Genomic DNA, 12,671 nt, shown 5'->3' on the forward strand with positions numbered 1-12,671 from the left:
CATCGAGTATCGATTGTGATTTACAAGAAGCTCAGCAAAAGTCCTCGCCACGAGGCACAAAGAATCCCATGACGAGGTTGGTGCTCTCCTCGTCCACAATCTCTTGAAAGAAGTCAGGTCAAGGGACACCCCCGACGACCGCACCCGAACGGTGCTGGCACGCCCGCACAAGAAAAGAGACTGTTGACCAGCTGCAACAAAATTGGAGCCAAAACATTTTATCACGCCCAGTGGGACCTATTGTGAGCTGTAAATCACACCACTATTAAGAAATTGAGGTTAGTAAGGGGTTGTGAATCATAACGGAATAGGTGAAGTCTCTTTTGTTAATATTGACCTAAACTCCTTATTGGTGCCTAGTTCAGGTCCCTTAAGGTTAAGGGCAGTTTTTATTAACAATTGTTGAACTGTCTTCACACTTATGATCTTTCTCATCTTAGTAAGTATAGCCTATGTGAAATGGTGTCTAGAAATGGGACAACGTTCATAACAGGTTATTGAATCCAGAAGTGCGTGCAAATGGGCCTAAACCACTATGTGGGAGTAGTTCATGCCTAAATGGATTCTGCCTCTTTTGTTCGCCCTCCCCCACCTGGCCATTTCAGTAAGGTTGCCCAAAGGATTTGAAAGAAAGTTTGTGTCTAGGCGACTATACTTGGGCCGCAAGTCTAAACCTTGATTCACAGAGTCTTATTGAATTCAGCTACTTATACAATACAGCATACTGCCAGATATTCACCATTGGGAAGTCAGACGATAACCCTTACCAAAAGGTTTACGTTAATTGCCTGAAACATAAGACCCCCAGTTACAGACCGCACACGCTTGCAGACTGTCGTGGTCTTTTAGAAGAATTAGTAATTCAAAGATTTTCTCTCCACACGCCATCAACAGAGATGACGACCGAACGAGGAGAAGATCAACATCCCGCTACTGAGGGCGAGGCAGTTCTCACCGTCCAGCCTAATGAGGCCGGAAAAGTGTTTGATACCACCAGGGTGGCTGAGGACGAGGTGAGAGCGGATATTTTTGTACCCATCCCTATCCCAGAAAACACCAGCCTGGAAGCGCAACTTAACATCATGCGAAAAAACAATAGTACATTCTGGGCAAAGACGGCTAAAATATTCGAGGAGCAGCGACGGATGTCCAACAATCTGATAACGAAAGTCAGGCTGGAGATGGAGCGCAATACGGAGCTGTTGCAAGGGCATATAGACCACACGTCACGACAATCCCAGGAGCAACATGAACAGCTCGTGACCTTGATAAATGCCCAAGCTGCGCAGACTAAGGTCGTTCTCACAGAAGTCGCGGCTATTCGCAGTGAGGGATCCAATACCGCGATCCAAGTTGCCATGCAAAAAACTGAGATGGATCAGGCAAGAGATGTCCTGAATAAGGTGTTAGGGGACCCCAATGCTATTCTAGGGTCCCTCGGCCAGCCTACAGGGTCAGGTAAGTACATACCACCAAATGCTCGAGAAAAAGCAAGCGGCGGCAATACAGCCACATCCGCTACTGCTGTATCAGTCAGAGGTAAAGAGACTACTCTGGCAACGGGTGGGAAGAACAACGCCGCGTCATCAGTCACACAAGGGACCAGGACTTTGAAAATCAATGAAGGGGCCTCTGTTGGTCATAGCCTGTTTCCCCAATATGACAGCGACGGAGTTGAATACGTGCACCACGATCCACCTCCAGCAAGTCATTATGGTATCGATCGGGTTGAAAGTCCAGCGAAGGTCACCGCAGCCACAAAGGGTCAGCCAGCAGTGGGTTTTACGTCGCAGACGTCAACCGGACACAAAACGACCCATGGAGGCGGCATATCTTTGGTTAATCAGGCTTCACAGGCGCCACCGCCGATCTTTCCAGTTGATGATACAGTGGTTCACCCACCTCCTCCTGATCCAAGATATATAAGGAGAGAGGAGGTAGAAGCAATGATCAGGGCCGCGAACCAGAGGCCTAACCTGGAGGAGGCTTACCAAGGTCCCTTCCCACCGCATATTACACAGACACCTTATCCTAGGGGATATAAGAACATTACGTTCTCTACTTTCTCGGGAGAGGAAGTCGAAAATGCCGCGGCCCATTTGGTTAGGTTTCGAGTACAGTGTGGGCAGTACCAGAATGACGACAATCTGAAGTGTAACATCTTTGCTACTTCTTTATCAGGGTCTGCCTTCACCTGGTTCACGAAGCTGCAACCGGGATCAGTTGCGAGTTGGCCCGCGATGGAGAAGCTGTTTAAGGAAACCTTCGGGACTATCGAGCCGGAAGTAGATTTGGCTTCACTCACCCGGATGGCTCAGCAGCCAACTGAATCTGCTGTCATGTACCTTCAGCGCTTTCAGATCCAGAAAGGAAAGTTGAAGGTAATTCTGCCGGAGAAAGAACTGGTGAAATTGGCAATCAAAGGCTTAGAGCCACGCCAACGCAAAAAACAGCATGGAAGCATGTTCAATTCCATGGGGGAACTGATCACAGAAGTAGGAAGTTTCGAGCACTTGCTCAGGGAGATGGACGCTATGAAAAACGCCTCGAAGGGGACATACATCCCAGGGAAACGCCGAATAGTGGCTGCACTCAGCCATCAATCCAGTTCCTTTGATCCTTACTACAAGAGTGAGGAATCTAGTACAGCAGAGGCTGATGAGTCTGAAGAAGATGAGATAGCTGCCCTGGAACTCACCGAGAAAAAGGCTGCAACGCTAAAGCAACTGAAACTGTGCAAAGAGCCGGTGAAGCTCAAGTCGGTGGTTTTCACCAAACCAGAGTTCACAAGTTATACTTACGATGCGAACAAAGCGCATGAAATCTTGGATGAAATGATCGCCGCGAAGATGGTGAAAACCGACTTCAGCCCATTTCCCAAACCAGAGCAACTACGGGGGAAGAAATACTGCAAACTCCATAATATGTGGAATCATAATACAGCCGATTGTGTTAAGCTGAAGGATCAGATCCAAATCTGGTTAAATAACGGTAGTTTGCAAGTAGAGGCACCAAAAACAGCAGTAGCGTTGGTGGACCTAGATCCCTTCCCAGACACCGGCATCAACATGGTGGACGTGGCATGGGGTGAAAAAGATCAGCAGAATCAAAGTCCAGACCACGCGGCTAAGGATTTGAAAAGGGTTGGAGACAAAGTCATGAAGTGGGAATCCAAGACTCGTTTACCCATCGTCCTATGCTCGCGGTGCAAGGAAGAATGTGACACTCAAGCCCTAGATGAGGAAACATACTAGACTGTCCGCTTTGGATCTCTACCGTCAATACAGTTAGTATCATCCTCTAGAAACTTCCAACCATGCAGCCCAAGAGTATACAGTGGTTCAGAAACTCTTTCTCCAAGGGACTCAAACTTATTCAAAAAGTTGAAAACCGCGAGGGAAGAAGAGCAAGTAGATAAGCGGCAAGGGGTTTTAACTAGACCTTACATTCGGCCAGTGTCAACGTCCTCCATCAAAGAAGGGAGATGGTATACACAGAAGAAGGGCAAGGCGGTGGAGATGAGCTCTTCAAGGAAGAGAAAACTCCAGCGGAGGTTTGGAGAAGCAAAGCGAACCTTAGAAGCACTAGATCAAGGACTGATCAAACCATCGCAATTATTGAAACCTCCAGAAGAGTATCAGAGACAATTGGAGGCACTGGCCTCCAAGAGATTCGTTTCCCCGCAACTTCAGAAACAGCAGCCCAAAGTATGGCACAAAGAGCAAAAGCCACGTGCCCCCAAGAGCAGCGCTCAGGAGAAGTCCTTAGTTCCCGCGAGGCAAGAACCGCCACTAGCTCGTAAAGTCAATGTTTGGCGGAGAGTATCTCGCGAAGGAAGAAATAGCAAGCCTTCCATCTTTGACAGGCTGGGGGGCAAAGACAATCGGTCCGCAATTGTGCAGAAAGTTCAAAGCTTGGTGGTCGCTCTCCCAGAGGAAGTGCCAGCGGCAAAACAAATTTTTGAATCACTGAACCAGGTTTCCATGGTACAGGAGCACGAACAAGCTAAGGTGGTGATCCCCACAGAAGAATCATTGGTTGCTTTCATGGTTAAACGGCTCAACGCCGATATCCCAGCAGATGAACCCAAGCTCAATCTTGATGATGACATGGACGAAACAGAAATGGTGGATACCTCTTGCAATATGGTTTATGTGCTCCCTGCTAAGTATGCCTTACCAGTCGCTGCGCAGGAATGTGTAGAAACTGACGCGATTGGAGAACAGCAGTTGCAGATCACTTCAGCCGCAACAACGCAGGTGAAAGAAGCAGTGTTCCTTGAGACTAAAGATGCTAACAATAAGAGTTTCTTCATGAGCTTCACAAGACCCACACCCGCCATGGTGCAACACATGCGACCTTTGTATATCACAGCAGAAATGAATGGGACTAAGGTCAGCAAGATAATGGTTGATACCGGCGCGGCTGTGAATGTCATTACTACCAGAACCATGCATCTACTAGGGATCAAGAAAGAGAAGATCCAATCCACTTCCCTTACGCTAAAGAACTTCGCGGGGACTGTGACCAAAACATTGGGTTTGATTTTCCTACGAGTCAAGGTGGGTCCAGCAGAAGGGGTTTACGCTTTCTTTGTTACAGATTGCTATGCGGCATATAGCGCAATTATGGGCCGCGACTGGATCCACAGGAGTTATTGTGTCCCATCCACCCTTCATCAGGAGCTGATCATATGGGACAGAGTCGCGGACAAGGCAGAAATTATTAAAGCAGACCCCCGACCTTTTTCGGTGTCTGCCAACTACTTGGACGCAAGGTATTACCTAGAACCAATCTCTCCTTTACAAGTCATTGGTATTGATGATAAGGGCCGCCCCACAGGGGTGACGACCTCTGAATTGGCACAATGGGGGCTCGCGGTCGCAAAAAACGACCTCGAAAGGCCTGGATATGCGGTGCCATCTCCAAGTGCTAATTAATGGATCACGAACTCATGGAGGAAGAGGTAGAGGCTGTCCATTCCTTGTACGAGAGGCTATCCTCATACTTGGTGGAAAAAGAGGCCTATGATCGAGTCGCGACCTTAGAAATTGTTAATGAAGAGTTCACGGACCAAGAAGAGGAGGAAGAAGAGATTCATCTTGCTCCAGCAGCATTGGATGATACACCTCCGAAGGTTAGGGACCCTACTGATAAGGTCAATCTGGGAACAACTGATGAGCCTATAGAAGTGGCTATCAGCACTTACTTAGAGCCTAGCGAGAAACAGAGGCTCGTCGAATTATTGTTGGAATTCAAGGACTGCTTTGCGGAAAAATATGAGGACATGCCAGGCCTATCATCAGACTTGGTATGCCACCAACTACCAACGTTTCCTGATAAGAGGCCTGTGAAGCAAGAACCGCGAAGAATGAACTCGGAAACCCAAGTTCTGGTCAAAGAGGAAGTTGAAAAGATGCACAAGTCAAGCATTATCAAAGTAGCCAAGTACAATCAGTGGCTATCCAATATAGTGCCTGTTCGCAAGAAGAATGGAAAGATGAGGGTTTGTGTAGATTACAGAGACCTTAATTTGGCTACACCTAAAGACGTCTACCCCATGCCGGTTGCAGACATGTTGGTAGACGCAGTTGCAGGGCATGAATTGTTGTCTTTCATGGATGGCACAGCAGGATATCACCAGATTCCGGTCGCGGAGGAAGATAGACACAAGACCGCATTCCGCTGCCCTGGGTTTGCAGGAGTTTTTGAATATGTGGTCATGCCTTTTGGACTGAAGAATGCCGGAGCAACATAGCAGAGAGCCATGAACCTGATCTTCCACGACATACTTGGGAAGATCTTAGAGGTTTACATGATGACGTCATCGTGAAGTCTAAGAAGAGTGGAGATCACTTCACGGATCTCAGAAAAGTTTTCGAGCGCATGCAGCTACACAAGCTTAAAATGAATCCCGCCAAGTGTGTTTTTGGAGTTCAGGCAGGAGATTTCCTGGGATTCATTGTCCATCAAAGAGGCATTGAGGTCCCTGAGGATAAAGCAAACGCGGTCATCAATGCATCTCCCCCGCGAACGAAGAAAGAATTACAGCGACTATTGGGTAGGATCAACTTCTTGCGACGATTCATTTCTAACTCTTCAGGCAAAATCCATCCGTTTTCCCCACTGTTGAAGTTGCAAGGACAGAACGAGTTTGTGTGGGAACCTAAACACCAAGAGGCTTTCGACAAAATCAAGGCCTATCTGGCAAGCCCGCCAGTGCTTGTTCCTCCTAGAGCGGGATTTCCATTAAAGTTGTATGTTTCAGCAGCTGAGGCTTCCATTGGCAGCCTCCTCGCTCAGGATGATGAAAATGGTGTTGAACATGCCATCTTTTACCTCAGTAGGACACTCACAGATTGCGAAACAAGGCACACTCCAATGGAAAAGCTGTGTCTTACATTATACTTCTCAGCATGCAAGTTGCGGCATTACATGTTGTCCTTTACTACTTGCATCATTGCTCAAACCGATCTAGTCAAATATATGCTATCACGACCTATCTTGAGAGGTCGTATTGGCAAGTGGGTGCTCGCCCTATCAGAATTCTCACTACAGTATGTGCCACAGAAAGCAGTAAAGGGGCAAGCCATCGCAGACTTTCTGGCACATCACCTTATGCTGGATGTCCCCGCGGTTAGAGATTTAGAGGTCGCTGCCATAACTTTAGATCGCCCGGATTTAGCGTGCTTACCAGAGTACGCCACGATTTATCAAGCCATAGTCTCACTCCAGCCTTGGGTGTTATATTTTGACGGGTCAAGAACAGATACGCTAGCAGGAGCAGGGGTTGTCTTGGAAAACCCGGCCGGCGGTCAATTTTCCTACTCTTTCCAGTTGGAGTTCCGGTGTACCAATAACCAAGCAGAGTATGAGGCCCTCATTATAGGCCTAGAGGTACTACTGGAAATGGGAATCAGAGATGTACAAATACTTGGCGATTCTCTCTTGGTTATCAATCAGTTGTGCAACGAGTTCAGATGCAATAGCTTCACGTTGGTTCCTTATTGGAACAGGGCATTAGACTTGTTAGACCAGTTTGATAACATGCATCTTGAGCACATTCCTCGTGAGCGAAATTTTGCAGCGAACGAGTTGGCCCAGCTGGCAACAGGGGTAACATTGAGATATGGCGTGCGGGAGAGAATCCTTAAAGTCGAGCGTCGCACGCTTCCTTCATGGATGGCGAGAAGAGATCCTCCAGATGATACCTCAGTCGCGACCCTGGAACCCATTGACGTAGATTGGCGTATCCCTTTGATCGTTTATCTCAAGCAGCCAGATCCCACTGCCGACAGGAAGATTCGTTTTCTTGCACTAAATTACTTTCTTAGAGGTGACGAGCTGCGACGACGCGGCGAAGATGGCATAGACTTCAGATGTGTTTATGGCTGCGAAGCGAAACAACTCATGCACGAAGTTCATTCCGACATTTGTGGTGCTCACCAAGCAGGTCCAAAGATGCGATGGTTACTCAGACGACATGGATATTTTTGGCCCATTATCTTGAAGGATTGCATCGCATTCGCTAAAGGTTGTTTGGACTGCCAAGCTCATGGGCCGGTCCAGCATGTCCCTAATGTTCCAATGCAACCCATTATTAAGCCTTGGCCCGCAAGAGGATGGGCGCTAGATTTAATTGGGATGATTCACCCACATTCATCACTTCAGCACAAGTTCATTATCGTCGCGACTGATTTCTTTACAAACTGGGTCGAAGCAGAACCTTTGAAAGAAGCATCTGGTGGTATGTTGCGACAATTTCTATTTAGGAACATCATATGCAGATTTGGTATCCCAGAAGTTTTTGTTTCGGACCGGGGGGCAGCTTTCATGGGTGGTGAAGTTGATAAACTGGCAAAGGAATGGGGAATACAGTTCGTCCATTCCAGTCCTTATTATGCTCAGTCTAACGGTCAAGCAGAGGCCAGCAACAAAATCATCATCACTTTACTGAAGAAAATGTTGGAAGCTAATCCGCGACAATGGCATGAGACCCTTTATGAGACTCTTTGGGCCTACCGCACATCGAAGCGAAATCCCACCGCGACTACACCTTATGCTTTGATGTTTGGCCATGACGCAGTCCTGCCTTTGGAAGTCAACGTCCAATCATTACGAGTCCAAGAGCAACATCATCTCATTGGAGAAGACTACGTTCAGGCTATGTGGCAGGAACATGAAGACCTTAGCGAAAAGCGCTTGGAGGCTTTAGATAGTTTGGTCATGGAAAAGAAACGAGTCGCTCGAGCCTATGACAAGCGAACAAGGGGAAGGAATTACAGCGAAGGAGAGTTGGTTTGGAAAGCAGTTCTCCCGCTTGGCGAAAAATTAGATGGTCGCGGCAAATGGACTCCAAGATGGGAAGGCCCGTACATCATTTATAAAATCTTAGGGAAAGGAGCTTTTCATCTCAAGGACCTGGATGGAGATGTCCATCATAACCCTATCAATGGGAGATACTTGAAGAATACTTTCTCAATGTTTGGGACTCAGAGGAGTCGTAGACAGTTTATTCGCATAAGACATGGGGGACAATTCTAGTGTTCCTACTCTTGCAAAGCCCATTCATGAAGGCTTGTTTTTGAGGCCCATAATCATTTCTTCGCTATGCCTAGCAACACTAGGGGGCAACACTATACAATACTAAGCCCATTTAGCCTTAAAAAAAAAAAAAATCATAAATACAACTCTTCGGGGGCAATTCTAAGTGTCCCTACACTCGCGAAGCTACTAAGCCGAGTCAGCGGCTCCGGAAACTTTTTCCATCTTTGCCCTTGCAGGAAAGGCTGAGCTCAAGGGAAGTGTGAGAGCCACCACCGTGACCGCCACCTCCATCGGAAGTAGTCCTCATGTTGCCAAAGATGTCCTCACTGTGCATGGGAAACAGTGGAAGGGTTTTAATCTCCTGGTGGTCTTCTCCTCGTTGTTCCATGATGGATCCACCAACACCAGCAGAACTAGTTGACCCAAAATTGAGATTAATGGTTCCACCAACAAGCCCTGATCTTTGCTCGGGCACTTGAACATCCGAAGTGAGCTTCTTCTTCTTCAGCTTCTCCCGAGCCCTTTGGTTTTGAAACCAATAAAAGACGTTCCTGTTCTCGATCTGTCCGTACCATTTTAGCTGGAGAGTGATCCTCTGAACCTGCTCTACAGTGGGGGACTTAACTCCCTTGTCATCGTAAAGCTCCTTGAGGATTCTTATCTGATCTATAGTAGGAAGCCACCTGGTATTACTCTGCTTGCAATGCATGTTAGGACTACTCTCGGCTGCTTTGTTGCTTCCTCCATCCTCGGTTGGATGCTGGTTTTGTGGTTCCATTGATGATGGATTGAGAGAATGTGAGAATGGAAGAGTGATGATGATAAGTAATTAAGAAAGATTACTGTTGATGAAATGATTTTGGGATTGGAAATTTGGGTTTATAATGTGGAGGAAGATATAGGCATGCAAATGTCCACCCGTGGATGGACGGTCAAAGAGAAGAGTCAAGTGTCAGTAAAGCGTGATTAAAGTTGCCCTAAATTTCGGAAAAGAAGGAATTATTGGCGCGTAAGGGAACCGAACGGTTTTCGAGGAGGTAACTGTTCCATTTTCAATATTATCTTCTCACGGTGGAGTTTTCCAAGAATTTTGAGTTGGGGCCTATATTTGGGGCCTTGCGAGACACAATTATTGGCTCCTCACGGATATTTGAATATCAGGATAATAAAACAGCATTATATTCATAAAATGGCTTTGCGGCCAAAAGCAGTACATTCATTACAAAGCCAAAAGTGGCTAGAATACAAAACAGGAATCTGTGGATATCTTTTGAATCTTTGCTCTAGTGGAAGCAGCTATGGAATCCAACGTCGGGTTGAGCCGCGCCATTATCCCAAGGAAAGGCAGACTTCAGGAAGAAAAAGAGGAGTAACGGAGCCCCCGCGCCCCTTTCCATGGAAGCGGTAGAGGAATACAACATAGGCTTGGCCAACGCCAGTATCCATGAGAAGGGTAGACTCCAGTAAAAGAAAATGGAGCCTCCAAGCCCCCTCAATTGGAAGCAGCTATGGAATCCAACGTCGGGTTGAGCCGCGCCATTATCTTGAGGAGGGGAAGAGAGTGAAGGAACCGAATATCAGCTTGAGTCTCTGCACCCCCTCTAGCCTTGGTAACCACCATTAGCTGGACGTGAAGTACAGGAACAACCATTCTGTAGCTTGAACCCATTCCTTCAAAGAGTCCATCCCTTCTCATCCCTCCAAGATTCTATCAAGAAGAGAAAGGGGGAGAAGGAGGTGAGAACCAAAGCCCCTTCCATCTAGAGGGCACAACACGGGCCTGGTCCAGAAAGAAGGAAACAGAGGAGGAAAGACGAACCTCAATTTGGCTTCCCTCCCTTCCCCGATTTGCTCCAAGTGGGGGATCCTAATAAAGATGGTCTCGCACGATTGTGGATCTCACACTCGGAGCCCCCTCGTGTTTCTAAACCAATCTGAAGCCTGGCATTGTTGTTGCAAAATTCCAGAAAGGCGAAACAAGGGGTTGCCTAAGATTACACCATAAGGCCTAACCCAGGCTTAAGATTACGCCATAAAGCCTAAAATTTAGAGGCTAAAGGTAATTTCATGAGGGGAAGATTTGTGACGAAGGAGAAAAAGAAGCAAGGACTGAAAGGCCATTTCTTGAATATTTCAGAAAAGTTGTTGTGAGTATTCCCTTCCCGAAATACAACTATTTATAGGGACTACAGGCAAATCCCCACCCTTGGATGAAGCTCAATTTCAAAACTGATGTCAGTAAATCGAGATTAGTGATTCCAAATCTTGGGAAAAAAGGGACTAATAGCATGTGAGGAGACCGAACTATTTTCGAGGAGGTAACTGTTCTTTTCATAAGATTATTTTTCACGACCGTTGTTTTTCAACGAGTGATTAATGCCTTAAATCTCGGAAAAGAAGGGATTAACAGCATGTGAGGAGACTGAACGGTTTTCGAGGGGGTCTACAGAGATTGGCCCGCAAAGCTCAATTTCAAACAAAGTTCCTCCACGTGGCGTTTCGCCGCAATGGCACCAGCTTCGGCCTGAGTGGCCCGATCTCTGATACGGGCCAGGTTGCGGCCCATTTCTTCAGAAGCAGCCAAAGGTTCATCGAGTTGAGCTTCTTCTCCAACAATCGCCTTCTCAACAAAGGCTAAACGGGCTTGGAGATCATGGATCCGAAGTTTGAAGTCGGACCTTTGGATTTGTAGTTCCCGCAGACAGATGGCTCGCTCATTTAAAATACCGCGGGGGATGTCCATTTCTCGGGAAAGGCTATTGAAAGCCTCTCGAGCGTCGTGAGCCTGGGTGTTCGTGGCTGATTGATGGCAGCGAGCCCTATCAAGTTCATTCAGCAGATCGTCAATAGCACTAAATTGCTGCAGGGTCAATACCTTCTCCTGGCGAAGATACCTTAGAGCTTCCAAAACTCGCGAGAGGATGTCAGTCTCCAATACCAGAGGACCCAGATGTTCGTGAAGCACCATCTTAGCCTCATCCACAGCAGAAGGAGGAGTTACCTCCAACACCCTCATCAATCTCTTGAATCTGGTAGGAGGAGGAGGTGGCGGATGCGCCACAGGATCACGAACCACCAATGCAAAAGGGTGGACAGCCTCTTCAGTTTCTTCATCTTCAATAGGTTGGTCTATCCCTTCACCCGCAGGAGAATCTGGAAACTCAACTCGCGGTTCACCATGGGCAAGTGGAGCAGATTCAAGCACAGAGCCCTCAGCTTCGACAGTTGTCTCATTTGTTCGCGAGACTTGGGGGGCACCACCACCATTAGTATCATTTTCCATCTCTGGGGCGACTGTCCCGCCGATAAGACTAGCAGCGTTTGCAGCCACCTCCTCGGTACAAACAGAATCCTGGTCAAGTTCAGAAATGTCAGAGAGCAGGGTTGGATCTAAAGGGAAATGGAAAGTATTGGCCAAATAGTGGCTTACCTCTCGAGCTATCGGGTCAATATCTGGTACGTGGTCACCAAGAGGAAGAGGCCCCGCCTCATTCACCTCTTGAACCTCTAGTGCTGGGAGAATCTCTGTCGTCATTAGTTCCTCATAAGCGGCAGAAGTCTCAGAGTGGCTTTCCACGCTTTCATCCTCCGAGGAGTCGTCATCAGAGATCGTTATTAGAATGGTAGGACCTTGCAGATGCTCTGTAGTGGGAGATGGGAGAGTTGCCACAGGGTTAGTTGATGCTTGAACGAGCGAGAGAATTGGCTCTTCTGCAGTAGCTGAGGGTCCAACCTCGCTCAGGCGAGAGGGATCAGTGGTCCTTTGACGGACCTGTCAAAAGATACATAGTGAAAATCCTGCCCAGATTTTAAATTTAAATAGGATAAGACGGGGTCGGAGTTTACCAGTCACATTCCCAGAGGTTCATCATCTTCAAAACTCTCTTCGACAAATTGAGCTCGATCGCGTTTGCAAGCAAAGACAGCAGTGGCCTGTACGAGAAAAGAGTCATAACTCAAAAGGGGGGGAAGCACCAAATATACAAGTTTGGGATCGTTCTTAACCAAATTACCTCAGCAGGATCTTCATCATGCGAAGATTCTCCCTCAGAAGTCTCCTCTGCTATTGCCTTTTATTTCCCGGCCTGAACAGAGGTTGTCCTGCTCCGGGTAGTTTGCTGCAA

At 47.4% G+C, this 12,671-nt stretch overlaps 1 protein-coding gene across 1 annotated transcript; it reads left to right on the plus strand.

The window, feature by feature from the left end:
• Positions 1-5,560: 5,560 nt before the first annotated feature.
• On the plus strand, positions 5,561-8,544 carry LOC121050703. The gene is made up of 3 exons (XM_040511573.1): positions 5,561-5,694; positions 5,808-6,343; positions 6,512-8,544. The coding sequence occupies exons 1-3, from the start codon at positions 5,561-5,563 to the stop codon at positions 8,542-8,544; spliced, it is 2,703 nt and encodes a 900-aa protein (XP_040367507.1).
• Positions 8,545-12,671: the final 4,127 nt, after the last annotated feature.

This window comes from Rosa chinensis, chromosome 7, assembly GCF_002994745.2.
Source record: "Rosa chinensis cultivar Old Blush chromosome 7, RchiOBHm-V2, whole genome shotgun sequence".
Taxonomy (NCBI): domain Eukaryota; kingdom Viridiplantae; phylum Streptophyta; class Magnoliopsida; order Rosales; family Rosaceae; genus Rosa; species Rosa chinensis.